Source organism: Falco naumanni, chromosome 6, assembly GCF_017639655.2.
Source record: "Falco naumanni isolate bFalNau1 chromosome 6, bFalNau1.pat, whole genome shotgun sequence".
Classification (NCBI taxonomy): Eukaryota; Metazoa; Chordata; class Aves; order Falconiformes; family Falconidae; genus Falco; species Falco naumanni.
Window position 1 is genome coordinate 70,214,999 of NC_054059.1, and position 22,390 is coordinate 70,237,388.

Sequence of the window (22,390 nt, forward strand, 5' to 3'; positions counted from 1 at the left end):
TATGCAAGAGCTTTCTTCTCTGTATTGTGGAATGTTTTAAGTCATTCCTGCATGCGTGTGCTCCCTGCAGATTGTTATGCTGATCCTCCAAGAACCTGTCTCCCATGGGTACTTTTATTTTTACAGCACCCAAAAGTGCTGTAGTCACTGTCAAGCATAAATAAAATATGTCTTGAAATGTGATTTTCGATGAGATACAGCATTTTTCTCAGGCTTGTGAAAAGATATGTCTACTATTTCCCAATTACCACAGAGTCAAAGAACACACTTCTAAACACAGTTTTTCAACTTGGTCTGGAGGCTTGTGACTTTTATGGTTGCACCATTGTCAGAACCCACAGAAACTAAACTGACTATGGAGTACTAGTAACAAGCGATCACATGCACAGCTGCACGCCTCAAAAGAATGTTGAAGCAGCGCTTTGAGTTTGGAATAGAGTGCTGCAATATCTGGAAAACACAGTTACCATTACAGCAGGAACGGTGAGACCTAGCTGATGCAGGGAACACCCATCCCCTGGTTCTGCAAGGAGGGAATGGTACTCTCTTTAGCAGAACTGGACAAGGACTCATACATAGCTTCTTGAAGATCAGGTAGTCTTCAACTGTTCTTATCTTCCTCAGTTCAGTATCTGTAAAATAGGGACAATCATTCTTGCATCCTACTTTTTTCTTTGCTTTTTTTTGTTCGGATTTTAATATCTTCAGTGATCTGTGTGTCAACTAGCAGAATGAGGCTTTGGTTTTGTTTGAAGCCTGTTGCAATATGGCAACCTCAAACATCATTGTGTCAAGCCTACCAGTTTGTAAAACCACTCTATGGGAAATTATTAATCAATGCTCTAGACAGACAAAATACCTGGGCAATTCAGTGTCCAGTGATTTGGATGAGTCTTGACCTTACACTAGCAAAAACTACAAGCTTTTAATGCTAGTATCAAAAAAAGCAAACTAAAACTAAGAAAAGTAAGAAGCAAGTAACGCCACAGATGTTATTGCTGTGCAGTCTTTAACTTGGCAACCAGCAGTGCTTGAATGCACTCTGCATACTCCAGTTATTTCAAATCAATAAAATCATGGTGCTGAAAGCTTCAATGTATGAACAGTGATTATTCATAATGCTCAGTTATTAACAGAGAACAATGTCACATGAGAAAATTCACCTTTGTTTCAAAGAAATCACATACCTAAAGTTCATTTAGACATTTGTGGAATTAACATTTTGGGAGGTAATTACATATTTGGAAGAAAATTTAAATTAAAGATTCTTTTCAATAATTATTTTGCTCAGTATTTATCCTGCTTTGCTAAGAAATTTATTCTCAAATCCTGTTACTGCATAATAGGTATTTCAGAAACAATAAGCACTCAGAAGAAAAAACCTTAAAATATTCAACAGTGCCTTTAAACCAAAGTAGAATTCAGAATACTACTCTTTCATACTCGGCCTTGGCACTCTGGCCTTCAGTTAACTACTACATAATGTAACATATACTGTCATCTTAAAGAAAAAAAAGTTCCTCCTTAACAAGAAAACAAAAACAACAAAAAAAGAAGAAAAAACATGCAAGCATTTTTTTATTTTGAAGTTGGCACATGGTTTACATCTCTTGGGAGCATATTTGTTCCATCTTATTAGTCACGCTTTCCAAATGGAGGTTAAAGTTCCCAGAATCTAAGCAATAGACAGGGTTACACTTTCCATACTGGTTGTTACCTTTTCCTTAGCACTGACCTGCTGATGAACTCTGGGTCATCAGAGGTGGAAAAAAAGATGTTTTGGGAAAAGGAACTGAACCATAGAAGGGTCCACTGATAAACATTTCAGTGGCTGGTGTTCTGTGTGTGTGAACACATGCTCATGCACCACCAAATGTAAAATTCAGCAGTGAGATGGGAATTGGTTTTTCTGAGTTATGTTGAACTTTTTGTTTATTTACTTACAAAGTACTTTAGCTGTTAAGGTTGTATAGCTAACCTTCAAATTGTGACCTGAACATAAACTTATTTTTGCTGATGAGTATGTGAATGACAGACTTTTCATATCATCAGTGCTTCTTTGTTACAAGAAAGCAAGATCTTTCAAAGGGCTTGTGGTTGTATCTGGGTATGTACAGCAGCCTCCGTCCCAGGTCCTCTGCAGGGCAGATTTGCCATCGTGAGCCATGATACGTAAGCAAGTTAAAAAAACCCTGTGCCTTTCCATCACAGACTATTAAACTTCTCCACTCTCCTGTGCTGTCTTTCACCTGAATCAGCCTTGTCTCCAATGGTTCCTCTTGCACCCCACCTGTTGTGTCCTCCCATTCATTCCTCCAATATCCTCTGGGCCGTTTTCATTGCTGGTGGCTTTAGGCTGTGTGGTGTTAACAGTCAGTCAGAAAACTGTGTTAACAGCATCACATAGATAAATGTAGCTGATGGATTTCAGGTGAGATTTCACTCTCTTCTAATAAAAAAAAAATAGGCAACCACTCTTTAATTTTCCTGAAATGTCTTAGAAGTTTTGTGTTATGTCAGAACTCAGTTCATTTATACTCATGATGAAAGATAGAAGTCATAAGCATCTAACAGAATGTGAGGAGTCGTATCATGGTGCTGCTCAATAGAGGAATGTGATTGTTAACATAGAAAATGGAAGAAATATATTCTGTTACAGTTTTCCTATAGTTAGCATTTGTTAGATATAGATGGAGCTTATAGCAAAAAAAAATTTAGTATCTGTATACCCAGAGTGAAATACAGAATTCTTTCCCTTTTACTGCAGAAATATGGGGACTAGCAATAAGTAACCTTCTGGAAGGTGAACGCCTATCTGCTCCCACACCCATCTCTGTAATGAATGGCCACTGAGGCATTGACTAGAGTGAACGAATGTCCCTGCTCTACATTGAAAAGCTCAAGTCAAAAACTAACGAGTTTATCAGTGGCAGGCTGTCATAGATAAAGCACTGAAGAAGGTTCCCATGGCTCAAAAAAATCTGCCATGACTTCCTATGTGACCTTGGTCAAGGCCCTTAATTTTTATTTGCCTCTCTTACCTTTAATACTATTACAGTAGACTACATGTTCTCTTCAAGCCTAGCACTCTGCATTGTTTTTACCGAGAAAAGATGGAGATGTCAGTAAGATGGTACCGAGCACTCCAGTAGCTGCTCAAAATCACTTGTCCACTTCTTGCAGAAGAACAACAAAGAATAAAACCTCTAATGAAATTATTTGTCTAATATTTTTATAGAATATAATTATTATTGTAAAGACAGCACCCCACCTTTTTTTCCTATTTTTCCCATCTCTGATTTAAGAATATGTGAAACAGAATAAATCTAATCTCTTTTTTACTTTTTTTTTCAAGCCTTATATTTTGTGACTGTGTGTTCAGCGATCAGTTCTTACTCTGCTGATCTAAGACTGTTGCCTATATTTGCATTAATTGAAATGGATAATTGAGGCAGTAATACTGTCAGTCTCACATTCAGCAGGGCAGTCTCTTTTTGGAAATAATGTGACAGCTGCTGGCTTTGCATTGGGATTGGCCACAAGCCTCCACTTGTAGTATAATCGTTGATAAAATATTTTAATATTGCCAGGAGTAGAACTGCCATGGAGCTCAGCCTTAACCTTTGAGAAGTGTTTACCTATGGATGTGTTAAATGCATCTCAGTGGGGTAGCTGTGCACTGAGAGAAGATGGACATGAAGTCAGACTCCAAACTGCAGAATAAAGACAAGTTTGCAGAGGAAACATACACTCCCCCCAAATGAGGACCCTGTAATGCTGTCATTGGTGGCCTGCTGTTCCCCATCATGTTACTCCTCTGGAGCATCTAATTTTGACAGAAAAGAAAAAACTCTTTGGGTTAAGCACTGCATTTCCTTAGCTGAACGATCATGTGTGTAATACCACCTTACCCATTCTAAAATAGTTAAAGACGTTGTTTCTGGTCGTTTAAATTGCAGCTTTTGCTACAGTTCTGCTTATAAAAATCAGTTTTGTGGTACATGTTCAGAGTGGTCAAATATGCTGCCCCATTCAGCTGCCTTTCCAGAGCTAGCTTATGTGCAAAACACTTGCTCTACTAAACTGCAGACTGTTCTGACTGATGGTGGGAGCTGTATCTACTGTTTCCCACACGGAAGGTATGTCCTGGCCATATCCACACAGCTGCAAACAGCAGAGGTGCCCGAGCTGTGGTTTCTGGACTAAAAGAACGAGAGTGTCCCTCAGCTCTGGACTTCCTGTCCTCCCTAAACCTCCTCAGTTCGTAACAGCCACTAAAACTGTTGCCTCGGGGAGCCATACCCCTTGGGTTATTTCTTTTCCTGCCCGTGAGGAAATGGAAAAGATCTTAAGTGTGTTCTGAGCTCTTACGTTGTCTGTTGCTAGCGCAGGTGTGCCGATCACTTGCTGCAAGGTGGTAGCAGTTACAGGAATGGCCTGTTTTACAGTTGTGTCTGTAAGATTTGCCCAGAGGTGCCCAGGGAAAGAGATAATTGTTTTGTTTAACGGATGCATTGGCAACTATAAAAAAATGGGCAGCTTTACTGAAGGGAGAGAAGAGAATCAAATTAACTTGAGAACGCAGAGGATTATTCAGAAACCAGCAAAGAGCAGAGGCCGTGTCTCTTTAGGTACTACACGTATTCTTTGTGTATGGAGTAACAGTCCAGCCGTAGCACCATGTTTGCAATGTTCCTTAAATACTGGCTGTTTTCATGGTCGGATGGCTATTATTTCACATTAGGAGGGTGGGAGTAATAGAATAATCAAAAAACTTGTAGTGCATATACTGACCAGTAATGCTTATTTATAGATACTAAACAGCAATGAAGAGCTTTGTAATGAAAGTACCTGGACATGTTGGGGTGGAATTACTTGCTGCCCGCTTGTGTTTTATAGGTGTGTAGGGAGAAGGGAGGGTTACCTTTGTGGCGGTGGTGTTGGGGTTTTTGCTTGCTATGGATAACTGGTGAACTGGTGTATGGAAGCATCTTGGTGACAGTTTAATGATGATTTGGTGCTGTTTATATATAATCCCTCCCCCACCCATGACAAACCTTTTCCCAGTTGGGGCTGGAGGAAATGAGTAATGCTTAACCCATTTGTGTGATCAATTCACTTAAGCAGCTACTGTGAAATGTTAATCACAACTTTAATTTGTACTGCATTAGCATTTTGATTAACTTGTAGGCTTGCTAGTACACTTGAAGCACTTTTACTCATAGTTACAGCTCGGAAATGACTTTTTGATTAATTAAGTTTGTTAGACAGCAGCTGAGCTTCCTGAATGCTAACCTTATGGGGCTAAAAGTTCAGGAGAAAGTTACTGGGAATAACTGTTGCTGTTGAAAAGGATTCTTGTGAATGCACTCAAAAAATTTTAATTATTGACAAAATTTTACATTACTACTTTGAAACTGATTTTAAATTCTAAAGAGGGGAGATACATTATGAGAGAGATGCTGCTATATTTTTCACAGGTTTGGTAGATTTCTGTAAGATTTGGAACAAATGCTGTCTTTAAGACATTGTTTATGTTAGGAAACTGTGATTTCTTGCCAAGAGATTTTTATCAAAAATGTTTTATTGTATTTACCATTCACTAGCATAGTAGAGAATATCAATTTATTAATTATCAATTTGAAAATAAATTGGATATTGGGACTCAGCAAGTTCTGAACATGTTGCATTATGCCCTACCAAGTTTATATTGCTTGTATCACATTCCATAACTGCTTTTATCTCTGTAATACTATTAAAAAAAAAAAAAAGTCAGTAAGAACCCAAGGGTTGCACTCCACTAAATGTAGACAGTAAGTGACTTGTCCTTTCCCTGGTTTTAATCATACCAGTAATGTTACTATGGAGGCTAACAGATGAATACAGGGATAGGAATCTTACAAAGCAGCTAGGAAGGTCATAATTTGCATACATCAGTGAGACCTTTATGATGATGGGAGAATGAAGCATTAGTCTCTCGTAGGGGGTAGCAGAGCATATGGAAGTGGGAGCTGAATATGCTTGTAAAAAAGTGAAGGGAAAGGGGATGCAGAGGGCAGTATAAAAGGAGTGGTGCCTCCTGAATAGGATTAATTACATCTTATTTACTACATCTGATAAAGTACAAGGGGGGGGAAGGGGGGGGGGGGGTGTCTGTAGGCTGAAACTATACAGATGTATGAGTCTGTATGAGCTGTATGAGTCTGATTTAAGAACTCCTCCTTCAGATTAATACATTTCTAAAAAGTGATCTTGGACTAGATCTCTGAAGGGCAAAGGTTCCGTAGGTACCTCTTTTACCAATATATAACATACAAAAGGTAGTGACCTTAAAACCCTCTGCAAAACTTCAGATAAATTTCAACTTTTCAAGTTAGTTGTTGCTTCTGGAGTATAGAATTGAAGCATCGTAATCATGATTTGTATAAAACCATGAAAATTATAGTACATAGCGTGCTTTAACATCTGGAAAAATATTTTACTTGTATTAGTATTATCTCAAGTCACATGTGGATGATAATATAATATTACATACTGGAAGGCTTCCTACGTTTGAAACATGTATAAAAAAGATTTATTAGGAATTCATATTTTTCAGGAGAATGGGTAAAATGCATACATTTTTGTATATTATTATCTACAAATATTTGTCATATAAACTTTGTAGTCCTAAACAGCTGTAATTAGGCAGCATTCTAATGATTTTAATAGACCTGTGGATCTAAAATCATATTTCTAACTGAAGTCTAGTCCTAGACACCAGAACTTATATTAGCATACAGTGAAGACAAGAGTGGGGATATTTTGATTATTTGATATTGGAATACTATATACAATAAATTCCGGTACAAAAATAGATACAAAACCCAATCAGCCTTAACTCTGCTTTTTTATGTAACTGCAGTTAACAGTTTGAAGTATTTTAGTCTTACATAGTTCGTTTCTTTCAAATACCTGTTTCCTTCCTCAAAGCATCATTGCAGAATAAGACTTGTATTTGTCTGGCTAAGAATGTTTTGGATTTGCATTACATAAACTTTCAAGTCTAAGACGAATGTCATTCTGCTTAGAGGGCCGTATACATTTGTGTACCGACCTTCAATTTCCCATATGAAGGCGCTCAAGAAAATGTCATAGTCTGTGAAGCACTGATAGAAAAATTAAAAACAATCTTTTAAGAGTGGATAAATTTGAGCCATGTAGCTCACCCTGAGTACTCCGGAAGTTTCAGCCCCCATCCACCAAGTCATTATGACCAACGGCATCACTGTAAGGCAGTTGACTATCAGCTGAGTAATCACAGATCCCAGATGCAATTCTCAGCTACAATGGCACTTCTTAAGTTACCTGAGTCTCCTTAGCTAGCCTCTGTATCCAGAGCAGTTGTCATTGTTCATTTAGCATCGTTGCCACTTTCCTTAAATATAATTTAGCCACAAAATATTGACATTGATATTTACAATGTTTACAATGACATTTATATTTACAGTGTTTAAGTAGAAATGCTTAGTGTATTCAGTTATATGACGGGTGTCTTTAAACAGAGAAAGAAATTATTCGAAGCAGTATGCAATCTCTGTTAATAAGCTGCAAGCTGTTTCATTTTAACACTTGAATAACTTATCTTAAAGAAAAAAACAATTAAAGTCATTTGAGTAGATCAGAAATTCTGCTAGTTGTACAGCCTCTGTTCCCCTGCCACCTACCCAGTCGTACAAGAGTGAGCCAGAATATCTGGCTTTCAAATGAAGGATGTGAAAGTAATACCAAAAACAGTGTTAAAACTTTGCGAGAAATTTCTAAAATAGAAGATTTTGCAGTCGGATATTTCAGTTGCTAGACAAAACTCCTAAATGGGAAGGGGGTTAGTGAGGCAGATATGTTAAATATGGACCAATTTAGTATCTGTTATTTTGAGCACATATTCAGAGTGCTTACAACACCACAGAAAAGCAATGTTTTGCTGTCAGTGTGTTTTCCTGTTAATGTTTTACTATCCGTGAGTGTGCTACACACTCACCTCTCCCACATCCTGCCTCCATCTTTGCTTCTCTTCAAGGTAGGGAATTATAAACCACGATTTAAATTCCGAGCATCAGTGGTAACTTTGGCTAAAAAGAGACAAACTGTTAAACCTTAGCTTCATAATTGACCAGAAAGGTACAATTTGTTCAGTTTAAATAATTCAGTACTTAAGGATAACCAACCACTGCTTCTGAAAATAAGATGATGGAAACCTGTTAATAGATGCTGAGAGTTTCATATTAATGCACTGCTGGAATGAAGAAAGAAGCAAGATGATAGTCAATTCTGAATATCATCAAAATGAAAATTCTTGCCATACCTGACAGGTACACCTAGCATCAGCATTTTTGCCCTACCCCTGCCATGGTTTATAGCATATTACTTCCCATGTTGTTACAAGCCAAGCTATTTTTTATAATGGTGAACAAAATGTTAAAGGATATGTCACTAATTGCTGTTATTACTTTGTGGTTGTTCAAGTATGACCCTTGAAAGACTTCAAAGCTGACACCTGATTTTTTCATTAAAAACCATCTCAGTATAGGCCTCTGCTTTTATTCTCCTAAGTGCAGAAAGAGACCCAAATAAGATGATGGTAAACATATTTTTCATTATAACAAGCAATATTTCCTTTGACTGCATGTACTTACCACATCTTTTCTACTTTAGGTTAAAAAGAGGTGGGCTTAGGGGTTGTTTGGGTTTTTTTAACTTGTTGATTTACCAAAAAATATTTGTATGTTTTTTCTATAAGTAAAAGCATCTTTATAGTTCTGTTTCATTTTGTGCACTCGCTGTCCTCCTTTTTTAATTTTTTCTCTGTGATGAAATTGTCCTGTGTTGGTGAAATTGTGAGGCTAGAATGGCAGATAACCAATTTATGCCATTTCTCAGTTTTTAATAATATTCTTAATCTGTTCCAATGTTATCAATGATAAGATATTTAGAAATTACTTCTTTGCCAAATAAGAGTTAAAGTTAAGAAGCCACACATTTCTAGAAAATTATACTGGTTTGTACTTAAAAATAATAACAAACCAAACAAGTAACAACTGGAGAATCTAGAGAGACTAAATATTATTTATCAGATAACATACATACTAAATATGTCTGATTTTTTATTATTTCTTTTATATTATTTTCTTTACTTAGTTGCCACATTTTATATAACTGTTTTGGAGATAGGGGTATAAGTCAATTTGTTACCATGAGTATTTATAGGAATTTCAATAACCATTTAAGTATCAAGCATCTGTGTGTTTTACTTAGGAAAAAATGAAACGTGTGCAGGTTTCCAACGCAGCAGATGAAACAAGCCAACTTTACCATTGTTCTGACTTTTTCACAATGTCACTGTCTTGGATTTCACATCCAGATAGAGATGCTGTGAATAAATTCTATGGGTGAAGAAGCAGAAAATAAGGAGGAAAAGAGGATTTGCCATGTGGATTCATTATAACAATGTGGAACACAGAGTCTCACACACACAGGCTTTCCTTACTCCCTACGGGATATCTATCTGTAGGCCTCTATCAATTTCTAGGAGATTTTCTATGTGAAAGGATCCTCCAGTTAATTTCAGTGTATAGCTTGTTTTAGATTTATCTTTCTCTTATGTCTTCTCTCTTCCTTTCCCCTTTTCAAACCTCCGTTGAAAGGGGTGGGGGTAGGGGAATAGATTAAAATAAAACAAAAAAATAAAAATAAAAGAAAAAAGAGAACAATGAAAACAGTGTTATGCATGTATCCTCAGAAATTTTGTGAAAATACCACAGCTTCATGCTGACTAAAGATACAACTTACTGTATTCTTCTTGCTGCTCATGAAAAAGACAGGCTATCGATGCACCCATTATTCTTCATGTATATAGAGCAGTCTTGTCATTAAGGAACATGATGTTTCAGGCTATGTCAGAAAAGCAGAAAGGAAAAAACAAGAATCAGGTAGTGGAGAATAGGACAGCGATAACATACTGTCTCAGCATCACACTCAGAGACAGACTATGCCATGTGCGTAGGCTTCAGTGTATTTTAAAATGTGGAAGCGGGTAAAGAGCAACTTGTCCTGTCAGTTGAAAAGATGGGACTTCACTCTGGTACACGCTGAGAACAATTCCCTTTTCATCTGACTAAAAATCATGTGAACCAACACGTAAGAACCAACAGGCCATGAAGCTGCTCCTTTCAAATGTGATTTCTAACAAAATTTTATTTTCTGTTCAGTAAAAATAATCATACCTGGAAATCACCTTGGCAAGCCAAGTGAAAGGACAGAAAAATAAAACCATTAATGCTGTGCTGTGAGGTACTCTTTCAACAGTCACTAAGAATGTCACTAGAGTGTTTCAGGGTGCTGTGGCTTTTCCTTCAAAAAGAATGAGTTAAATGTTACATCTAGATCTTTATTAGCTGAAAGGTACTTTATCCACAATTCATGAGAAATGGGGCAACATTTGTGTAATGCAGGGTAACACTTTAAATATTTTTCTGTGTCACTGATCTTATCACCCCTATCTGGAATAAAACCTGTTGAAATTGCATTGTAAACTGCTAAAATAAACTGTGTGACTGGCCAGGACTGAAACTAACTTGTGTCTTTAAACGCAGTATTTCTCCAGAATCAGTGTAATTTAATTGAAATAGCTCTGCGTGTGTAAACAACTCCTTTGTTTAAAGAAGATTTCACTGTTTAGTTTGCCTTAAGTAAATGCTGCGTTTTGTTTGTCTGTAAAGCATTTGATTAAATGTGAAGACTTACATAGACAGCTTCTCCTCATTACACTAGTGGCTGGAAAATAAGTTGAAATGATGCAGGTATCTGCTGTCTGAGGAAGTATTAAACAATAGCATTTGTCTTTAAAAGAAAAACCCATGGAAACATCTTAAGCCTAGTCCTAAAAGTCAAACTACGACTCTCCTAGTACCAAGAAGATGGTATTTAAAGAAGGGTTGAAATTGTTCCATGTACCAGACTCTTTTCTTGCTTTCTTAAAAAAATATTTTCTAGTATTTTAATCAAACTCCAAATTTCTTACATGGAACACCACTTCTAAATGCATTACCTTTGACTGAATTAGAGTGTTGTTATATGAGGACCTGCGCTTTATTGTGATCATAATGGAATTAACAAAAGAAGCAAGACAGCTAACATATTGCAGTGTAATTTTCTTCACCAGCTGAAATGCTTCTCTAAATCATAGTAATTGTTTTAATGTACTCTAGATAAGGTGAAATGTATATTATATATTCAAATAACTGCATTTACTATAAAAAAAAACATGTTGAAACTAAAAGCTCATGTTTGGTCCTTTCTCCTTTGGAAGAACCCTTAAATTCTCTTTCAGACTAACCAAACGGAATTTAAGTCCAGTCAGGAAAAAAGCAAGCATAACAATTTTTTCTTGTCAATTGGGGCACTCACAATGCACAACCCATAATGAATTTTGCTGACTTAGTTCTTTATACTAGTGATACTTGTAGTATATCTTTCACTTGTATTGTCGAAAACATATGGAACAGAAACTCACGGAGACATGAAAGGCAGGATGCTCATTAACACTTTAAAGTGTGATGGGGGGGAGGTGTTTGCTTGGGGGTTTTATGTACTTTGGGAAGGCTTTTCAGATTCAGGATAGAGGTGCCAAAGGAGAGAGAGCCAAGTATCCTTCGTTCTCAAGACAGTCAACTGATTACAATGCAAAGGGTGAAATCCATGTTATTTCTGACTGCTCTTACTCACCCTAAGTAAACTTGTAGCTATTTTGTAATCTTTCTTCAAGATTTCAAGTTAGCTGTCAGTGTTGAACAAAACCTCAAAAATGCTCATTGAGCTGAATTTTAGTGCATTTACCTAGTCCGGTTCAAGAGATTTTTTAAGTCCTTAGGTTAAAATGGGAATAATTAATGCTACTGGTAAATGACAGTAGCATTAACTTTTGAACCAATGTAAATATGTTTTTGTTGTTCTTAAAGAATTCAAGGATTTTTGAACAATTACGCAGTTCTGGCAAAGCTCTCATGTCAAAATATAAGCAAATACTACAGTTAATTGTAACTTCTTCCTTTAGAATAATCATTTAGAATAATCATTTATTCCTTTCATTCTGAGTTGGATTATGTAAAAGAGAGGGGTTTTGTAAGGAAAAGATCCCACCTTCTGCTCTCATGGTGTAAATTACCTTTTCAAGAGTAAGAGTTGATGATGATGATGGTGATAGTGCAGGATTTAATCCGTTTTTTCAAGGTGAGTGCAAAAGGTGCCTACTCCCATCAGTAGAGGTTGAAGTAAATTCCTGTGTTGAAGGCCTAGAACTTCCTGTATGTTAAACATTAAATAAATGCTCTTACTTGTATGAACCATGTACACAGTTATACTTCCATCCTCTTTTGTTTTATACGTCTCCTTTGAATAGGCAATGCTGGACGTTGCAGCACATCATGGCTGGCTGGTGACTGCTCTGAATATAACCAACCTGGTGCAGATGGTGGTTCAGGGTAGATGGATACATGACTCTTCCCTGCTTACTTTGCCCAATATAGAGCTACAACATCTTTACCTTTTTCGGTATGTAATTCTTCTAAGCATTTGCAGGTTTGCAATTTCATTCCACTTCTGACTGCTGATTGTGTTTGAATGTCATTGTTGTGCCCCAGAATGTTCATTAATGCACCAGAAGCAGAACTCATTCTTTCACAATGATGCTTTCCCAAATGGTGTTTCTGTTCCTGTTTTCAACATTCATTGATTAATCAACCCCCACAGATTATTCTGAGAACCATGATTCCAGACAAATTAACAAGAGATTACTGGAAGAGTTCCAAGTCCTAACAAATCTATCTCTGTATATTAATTATCTCTTTATTTTAATCTGTTATAAAAATACATTAGTATCCATCTTAGGGTCATAGATAATGCTAAGCCCTATAGATGCCTAGATGATGCAGTAATTAATGCTGCCTGAAAATAAATGACCAGCATTTACTAACAGAAACCAGTATCAAGTTTTACCACCAAAACAACTGAAAACAAATGTTTGCTTTCCCTCCCTGGGCATATGTTTTGCTGTCTGTATCAGGAAGTGGAGCCAAGGCAAAAGGAAGAGTCTGCATGGAGGTTACCAAGGACCTATCGAGTGTCTTCCCGAACTAATGGCTGCCTGCGAAGGAAGAGAGAATGTTTTTGCTTCCATTGTGGACAGTGAATTGCAAACAGCACACATTTCACAGGTAATACTTTCTATCCGTGGTCATTATCAATGTGATTGGAAAGGAAGAGTGGTTGGGAAAAGAAATACTCTCTCCACTTCCTTCAGCAAATATCATGTGATGTTCTGTATAAAGTGTAACACATTCATTACTCTAATTTCAAGGTAGTGCTAGCTTTCCAAAGGTTCTTCTCGGCCTGTTTTCTTAATATTATTTTCACTTATTCCCTGCTAACCAGTAACAGAGTCTGGTTTATGACTGATATTACCACATCTCTTTGCTCTAAAGATGCTTCTCGAGGTTGCTCAGTCTGCTGAGTGTTATCCACCTTTTCATAGCCAGCTATGCACTAGGAATACATGCATTGCAAATGTCATCGTAGCTGGTTTCTGAAGTGGTCTGTCAAACACCATTTTTTCTGAGAATACCCTTAGTAAAGAAGCAGCGCTCATTTTCTGTTTGAAACAGAAAAAGCAGATGACAATTTCACACTTCACGGGGGGAAGAAAAAAAATACTATTCCAAAATGTTGAGGCTGCTAGAGTCTTATTTTCAGTTTGATTTTCAAGCCGTTCCCAGCAAAGGACAGCTATGTTCCATAGTATTCATCACATGCTAAGCCTACTGATTTCAAATAAATGTACAAAAGATGAAAACTTCAACAGCTATATTTAAAATCTTTTTTATTTGAATATTTAAAAGGACAGCAATATGTCCTGTGTTTGACTGTTCAGCTTCAGTTAAACCTTTTACTGGTATGCAAACAAGAAGAAAAGTACTTAAATGTCTATAACAGACATCTGCATTTGTAACTAAATTAACATCAAAATTCTGAATTACGAAAATGTATTGACATCAAAACAAGGCTTCCTTTAACAACAGATTTCTAACATAATACACATTGATTTCAGTCCAACTTTTAGATGTGATAAAAAATTAGAACATTGTTATAATTAGTTCAGGGAGAACTCAGAAGTAAACTTACTTAATTTATTTGCATAAATTGCCATTCTGTTATCTTTAAAAGCAAATGCAAATTGGCTCTGTCTGATATGATAATGGTTATTTGGCTCAAAAGTGCTTCAATTTGTGTAGCAATCTGGTGTCGTCTCTGCAGTGAGGCGATCCCAGGTAACATACAAATCCTGAATTATTCCAGAAATTAGTATGTTTAAAGCATCAATTTAAGTGCTAATTGCAGTAGTAATGAGAAAAAGCAGTACTACTGTGAGATTTGCATCTACTGCCCCATCAGTATGCCTGGAACGGCTGCTGACTGGCAGAGGATTTGGCTGCTAATTAAATAATTGTATGCATGGCAGTGTTCTCGTCTGATTCAATAGATGAAGATTAATCCTCAGATAAATATGTTTGGCTGGTATTGAAATGTCTTAGCAGTTTCTTCAAAAATAGCTTGTGTGTATGGTGTATGGGATGTGTACGTTCACAGTGTGAATGACTCTATGCCTCTATATATTTATGTTTGTAAATACAGATGCATATAAGAGGCAAAAACAATGTCTTAGCATCATATAAGAAGAAAGTTTCATTTCCCTGAGTTGGGAATGGCCGTAATGGGTCTAGCAAAGCCATGACTGTATTATGCAGGTCATTGCAAATGTAAAATCTTTATACCAATATTTTATATTCTTTACAGCATTTTTTTCGGAAAAAAAATATTGTAATACCTTGCACAGAATTAAAATTCATTTTGAGACTGCCTATTGAGCATCTTCTTATATAAAGTCTTTCAATACACAGTTAGACGGGGGCCAACCAAGAGAAAAATTCTGCAATAAATAATGCATCTTTATGATATATTTTCTAAAAATAAAAAATATAAAATCACAGAGTTTAAGCCTAGGATTCTGGCACCAGACCTGAACAAAATCAAATAAAGTGGTAAGTACACCACTAAATTGCCAAAAACATTCTTTTTCCTAACAGTCCTATTACTTCTCACTCACAGTATATTGAACCTCTATCTTAAAGCTGTTACTAGCACAGGACTGGTAAAAACAGCTTGAGATTTACATAAATTGGAGGCAGACAGGAAAAGGAAGAAATTTCACATTTGGAAAGAAGAAAATGTCTTTTAAGCAGATTGGTAATTAATTTTTAAATAGCAGCTCTTGAAGCTGCTCATGGATTTGGAATATTAGGCTGAGTCCTGGGGAGACAGATTATTGGAAAAAATGCTAATGATGATATCAGAGGTTCATGAAGAATTTCTCATGTGATTGTGATTTGAATCTATGGGTTTGGTAAGTAAATATATATATATATATAGTATATTTGTATATGCACACATTGGGCATGTTGTTAATGTAAAAGGAGATAATATGTGCTTAGGTCATCCTGTATAGCAAAAAAACTCGGTAAAATTGTCAAGAAATACCCAAGTGATGTGGGAGCCTGAGTTTAATTTTCCAAAAGTTAGTTATAATCCTAAACCTCATTGAAAGTCAGCAGGACTTTAAAAGCTGACAGCCTAAATTCAAAAGCTATTTAGACTGTAACACTGATCTTTGGCCTAAGCTCCATCTTTGTTTCTGTGATTCATTCTGAATCATATTTCTTTTACCAATCTTTTTCAGTTTCTAAGTCACTTAGGCATTAGGCACTTTTTCAAATACTAAGCTGATATTTATATTACTGAAAGAGAAAAAAGAAACCTCAAGATTGCAAAAGATATTATCCCTGCTGTAGTATTAGCTGCTTTTATTCTGGAAATATCTGTGTTCCTATAATCTTTTTCATTTTCTCCTGCTACTACTTGACTTTTTTTTTTTTCAGTACAAAAAATATTTATTTTCTTCACATTGCATGGATGATAAAAAGGCAGCCTGCTGTCCATACTGTATCAATGACTGAGCAGTACTAACTTTGCCTTTAATTTTCAAATACACACAGCCTGAAATCATAGAATCATAGAAACATTTAGGTTGGAAAAGAACTCTAAGATGATCAAGTCCAACCATTAATGACCGAATGACATATTACAACCACTTTCTTATCTAATTAGAAAGTTACTGAGTTACTTTGTTTGCACCATGAAAGCTACATGAGGACATGACAGCTTTTGACAAATGGAGTATGTTGGGGTTGTACAGTATAAACCAGATCAAATCATAGTCTTCAGCAAAGCAACAAGTAACACCACTAAAGGAGTTAATAATACATTATGATCTCTGCTGAAATTAAACCTTGTTCTAACATAATTGTAAGAGGGCCTGTTCTCTTGAGGTAGTACATGTAAAAGTTTTCCAGGTAAATGATATCTAAAATGTAACCAAAGGGGTGGTCACCACTCTGGTATACGTTAGGGTGCCTCTACTGAGCACAGCAGAAGTACGCTGCTTTGGTAGATGGAGAGTCTCACACAATAGGTAGGTCTGTGCAGTTCCTACAGTAAGCTTCATGTTAAAAACCTTTAAACGTAAAATCATTTGCCAGTTAAGGTGTTACTACTCAACTTGTTTCATCCAGTGTGATCTGGGGAGGTGATTTTAGTAGTCTTGTGTGTTAAATGTAGCAAAATTCCAGCAATGGCTAATTCATTTAGAGTGTCTGTAGTGCTTTTTCTCCTGCTTCAAGGTGCTGCCTTGTTTTCCCCCTTTTCCTTTTCAAAGCTGGGACAAAGAGGGATATCTTTTCCCTTAACATTCTGGCGGTTTATTTTCTGTTACATTTTTCCAGCCCTTTCTTAGCTAAGGCACTGTTAAGAACATCAGTGCAATTCATTGGCGTCCCCTGCTTTTATACGGCAATTCCTGAGTGCTCACAGCTGGCCCTCCCCACCTTCTCCATTGAACAGACACAGCTGTTCACGCAGCACACACAGGAGGGGAGAGAGAGAGAGATTAGTTTTTAGCCTAAATCAGATTTCTCATTTAGTTGAGCCAGGCTCCGGTAATGCAGCCATTTTAATCCAAGTCCGCGCTGCAGCCGAAATGGGCAGCCCTGCCCTCCCCGTGCCATTTTCACCTCTGCTGACCCAGCTCTCTGCACAGCTGCACAAACGCTGGGGCTGGTTCAGACAAGGAGATGGGAATGAGCATCCGGGGCGGAGGGGAGGAGGGATCATACCAGCCCTCTCGCTGACGGTCGAAAGGGCATGTAGCCAAACAGCTACATGAATGCTTGTGCCAGCAGGGGAGGTGGCTGGACCACTTCTTCCAGTGGCACTGAAGGTTCATGCTTACTCAGAGTACTGACGGGATTAGAGAATATGCTTCCACAATCAGCTTTAAGCTGATCTAAGTTCATGCTTCCACCAAAATGATTAGCAACCTGATCCATCTCGCTGCACAATCACAGCATGGCGGTGCCAACGTGTTGGGGATGGAGAGGGGGACAGCTTGCTGGTGGTGAGGATGTTAGAGAGAGGGATGGCACCACCTTTTCCTGCAGCAGGGCGATCTTAGGTCTGCTTACCCTGGCTGCTGTATCCCTAATTATGTGTTAACATACACCATTATTGTCAGTGTGAGTCATGGCAATGGTGTCTCCAAAAAGCAAACTGAGCTTTTATTAGGGCTTTAGGCCTTCCAGCACAGAAAAAGTAATCGGAGACACATCAGGCACAATCTAAATGAAAATAGATTTTGTTGAAACACAAGATAGTCAAGCCAGTACTTGAAAAATATACTTTAGTGTTTTTCCAGATAAAACATTTCTGTTCCATGCAAGTATTGCCCATGCAACTATGCCTACCCTCTTCATTCCCACAAGTTCCCATTTTAACATCTGCTGGCTCTTTACCAAGACCAATATTCTTTCCTTCTTCTCCCTCCCACCCGCTAGCTTTTCATATGTATTCTTTGAAAACACTGGTGAAGTGCCGATTCCTGTTTTGTTTTGCGGGTGGAGGGGAAGGAGGGCAGGCCAGAGCGTGGTTCTTGGTCTTTTGAGTTTGTTTTTTTTCCAGTGCCAGCCTCATCTATCTTTTTCAGCCATAATGAAGCCACAAATCACTGCCTCCATTCCACAGCCCATTTTTTCATTTCTTCCTAACAAATTTCATTGAGTGAACATGCTGATTTTCTTTTTACTAAATGAAAGCCTGCATTACCCCTCTCCATTTTTGTCACAGCTTCTCAGGATGCTTTTCCTTGTCTGATAGAGACCAAAATGAGTGATAGATACATAGGGCTGCATTTTCAGGGTGCTGCTTTAAGGCTGAAGGGAGTGTCATGTTCAACTACACAAATTGTATGCCTCTAACAATAGTTCCCTGTACAAGGATGAGAGAAAGTTGAGGGCCTGTTGCAGTTCATGAGAAACCACAGAGACTTAAGATTCCTCAGGAGGACTGTAAGGAGGATTCGTGAAGATCAATGCAAGAAAACCTTTAAAAAAAAAAGAAAACTAGGGATAACTTTGGATATGCAGTTGAACTTTTGGTTAATTATCTGAACTGATCCTCTGAACTCTCTGAGGTTTGCCCATTGCTAATTAGCACTGCAGTGACTTGTTCTTTATGGATTATGCTAAGGAAGTTTTAATTTAAAACTTAATTATACTAGTTTTTAAGTGGCTTATAGGGAAAAAAATACTTTAATCGAGAGTGGAAAGGAATTTTTCCTGTGTTCAGACCTCAGTAATCTTAGTGAGGCACATGTAACATGCTTGAGAAGTTTCATACTTGTTTTATTTGCCTAGAAGGAAGTAGACTAAAAAGTTAATGAAAAGCATTTTATGCTTATGACTGAGAGTCATACAACTATAGATGATATTCTAATACATAATAAAATGTTATTAATATAGAATAAATGTGTAGACTGCACATTGAATCGTTATTGTTACAGTGGCAATGTTTGTATAGATCGTCTGGTAGTCCACAGGGATCTGTTTTTTTCTACAGGCTTGGAATTTCTTGTGCCGTTTGCCAATTCTAAACGTCAGCCTGAGCATTAAGGGCTGTTGGGATAACCCAGTTCAGCCACAGAACGAAGTGCCTGTTCCTTCTGTGACAACAGACGTGCGAGATGACGGACGATGGATCAAGTTACATGCTGATCAAGAGTATGTGCTCCAAATAAATCTGCAGAGAACCCAGATGGGGTATCAGGTAGATTAATTTATCATTTCCTTTCCAAGCACACACATTTCCAATAATCCATTTATATTATCAATAATGCTTTATACAGCATAACTGTTTTTTATCGTTTAAGAATTGTGTATATTATAAACTTTCAAAGCCTTTTCTGTGTTAATAATGAAGCAAATGGTTTTTCAGGTTGCAGTAGGGTAGTAAATAGAGTCTTAAGGTAAAATCCTAGACCAATTCAAGTCAATGAAAAAATTCCCTCATTTTTTACAAACCAGAAGCTCATAAAGTTCATTTGTTAGGGTGCTGTAAGCAGCGACAGTAGAGATGGTAATTTCACAGGCAGTATTTAAGTAGTCACCAGGCCCAAACTCCTAACACTTGTACTCTTGCATATCCTGCTTCCCTATTATATTCCCGTGTACTTCCAAATTGCATACCAAACCCATACCTATAACTATGTTTCTACTCACAACACACCCTCAGGCCTTTACTGAGGATACTTTCCTCATATTTTACATGTGAAGCTTTTTGAAACTACATACAGTTCTTTTCCACACCTAAATTTCAGTCCCACCCCTTTGCCCAGTTAAAGCACATCCCATTTCACCTTGGGCTGGTCACCTCGCTGGGCCCCCAGCAAGTCTTCATGCACCAAGACACAAACACCAGCAGCTGCACAGGTTTCCAGCTGCTCTGCCCCCAGCAGCAGTAACTCAATGTACCTGTCTGTCAGCTCTTGTAAGCCTTAGGACCATGCCTCCTGCATTCAAATCGGGCACTGCTGACATTGTAGCTATCACTTATAGATGCATTTTTTGTCATTTGTATACCACGAGTGGCATATGATATGCTTATATCACATATATATGTGATTTTTTTATATTGTATATATGATTATGATTTTGCTAATTAATTTCTCTAGCATTTCAAACAACTTAAGAATTAGTTGCCAGCATTTTTGTTAAGGTACAAAGAAGAGTTCAAAAGTTTTAGATGTTAGTTTGAAGACTCGTAAAGACAAATTCCTTTTGATAAAAATAATATGTTCTTTTGTAAGTCCTTTTTGAAAAGTATTCTTCTTTCCCAAAATACTTCTTGTCCTGACTACAGCAAGTACAAGGATGTCACCATCACTTCAAGGGGAGACTGTCTCATTTGCAGGAGGAGAAAGTGTCAGAGCTCCTCCATAATTTGTCCTATTTGCCGTGCCAGTTACTGACAGAGACTTTTTCTAACCAGAAGCTGCAGAAAAGAAGGGAGCAGGAACATTTCATGAAATGATCACTGTTTTATAAACCTCTCCTAGAATTTGATCCCTCTTTTGTAAGAAACAGCTGGATCAAACTGTTTCTGAAGCTTCATTGCTGTCGTGGTGCTTTTCCTTCTGTATAAATCTTCAGTAAAACCTTTCCATCTACAGAACATGAAATGAATGCTGATTGAGTATGCATCATTATATCTTCAGCTCTCAGCAGTAAAGTCACAGTCTTAAAGAATCACTGAAATAATCTGTCCTTTTGCTGTATCAACCTCAGATAAAGACTTCAAGTGCTGTTTTTGTCTTTATATTAATCTTGAACAATACTGTTTAGCTTTATTTAAAGACACTAGGTTTACAATTAACCCTTCTGCAGAGAATAGCATTCGGAATATATTAGATGAAATTACAAAAAACAGAACAGTATTTCCATTCAAGTTTTAATAGGATACAAAATAAGTGGAACAGAATCTTGTATTCTGGGTTTTTCTCTGTGGACTGTGATTTTATTTTTTAAAAAACCCTTATCTGGAAAGAAACAAAAAAATTTTAGTCTGCCTAAATTATGGTCTTATGTAACAATTCATGACAACGTGGTTTTGAGCTGGGTTTCATTCAAGAAAGAATGGGATTTTGGAAAGGTGATTTCTAGCTTTACTAAGCTGTTTCTTTTCCCCAACAGGGAAAGCAAGACAGCAAAGCAGTGGCTCCTCGATTCCCCAAAGCTAAAGATGAAGGATGGTTTTTGATATTGGGAGAAGTCGATAAAAAAGAACTCATTGCCCTGAAAAGAACCGGATACGTCAGAAATCGAAATACTGTTTCTGTTGCTTTTTATACTCCAGAAGCTCCTGGAAAGTATGACAAATTTACAAATTAAGTTCTTCTAGTGATTATTTTTTCCAAGTAGTCAAGACCTAATTTCCAAACTAATTATTCTGCTTTTTGCATTTTAGGTGTATCTACACATTGTATCTCATGAGTGACAGTTACCTTGGCATGGACCAACAGTACGATATTTACCTGAATATTATACCAGCTAGTAATTCAGCACAAGTCACAGCAGAGGTGGCTGATGCTGTGTGTCACCTGGCTGTGAAGTAAGGTGATCTGAAAAATCCATTCAAAGGAACTGGTTGTGCAGCTAAGACATCAGGTCATTCTGGATATCCAAAAATGAGTTTGCCTTAGTAGAACCAACTTCAAACCTCAAGACAACAAGGAAATTGAAAATGACTACTGTATTGACTCTGGTAACACAGAGTTAGCCACAGTGGCCTTACTCCTTTATGAAGATTTATCTTTTCTTCTTTCATCTTTCTTCTTTCAGAAGTCATATCATTAATTGAATTTTGACACATCTAAACAAAAGACTAAAAGATACTGTAATCTGTGCAAATTTTGGGCTATAGTCTTAATTTTGAGAAGTGTTCTGTAGCCTATGTATTAAGGTAGTTTAAATAGTCATCTTTTTTAACTTATAGGGAGAAATACAAAATTTGGTGTAAGAACTGCTGAAAATATTGATGAATGTGTTATATTTCATGTTTAATAAAAATATCTCCATAAGAATGTTTTGCATTAGATTTTTCAGTGTAAAATATGAGATGTATACTAACAATATCCTCCTCTTACACATACTACATTTTGAAGGCACTCTAAAGGAAAAATTTCACAGATTTTTATTAAACAGTAAATCTGGTTATAAAGGCACGATAAATAATATAAAATATTTGCAGTATAGCAATGATGCAATTTATATAGATCATAAAGTTTACCCGTTACATGCATGTACATACGTATATATACACGCCACATATTTATTTCATATTTACAATTTCCTTTGTG

At 37.0% G+C, this 22,390-nt stretch overlaps 1 protein-coding gene across 1 annotated transcript in view; it reads left to right on the forward strand.

The window, feature by feature from the left end:
• The window catches only part of ASCC3 (activating signal cointegrator 1 complex subunit 3), a 280,895-nt gene extending 258,781 nt beyond the window's left edge, over window positions 1-22,114 (forward strand). Inside the window, exons 38-42 of the mRNA XM_040597334.1 lie at window positions 12,437-12,588; window positions 13,100-13,250; window positions 19,096-19,302; window positions 21,225-21,400; window positions 21,499-22,114. Of these exons, the coding sequence (XP_040453268.1) occupies window positions 12,437-12,588; window positions 13,100-13,250; window positions 19,096-19,302; window positions 21,225-21,400; window positions 21,499-21,646 (834 nt within the window). The 3' untranslated portion in view covers window positions 21,647-22,114. The remainder of the gene's footprint in view (window positions 1-12,436; window positions 12,589-13,099; window positions 13,251-19,095; window positions 19,303-21,224; window positions 21,401-21,498) is intronic.
• The last annotated feature ends 276 nt before the right edge of the window (window positions 22,115-22,390 follow it).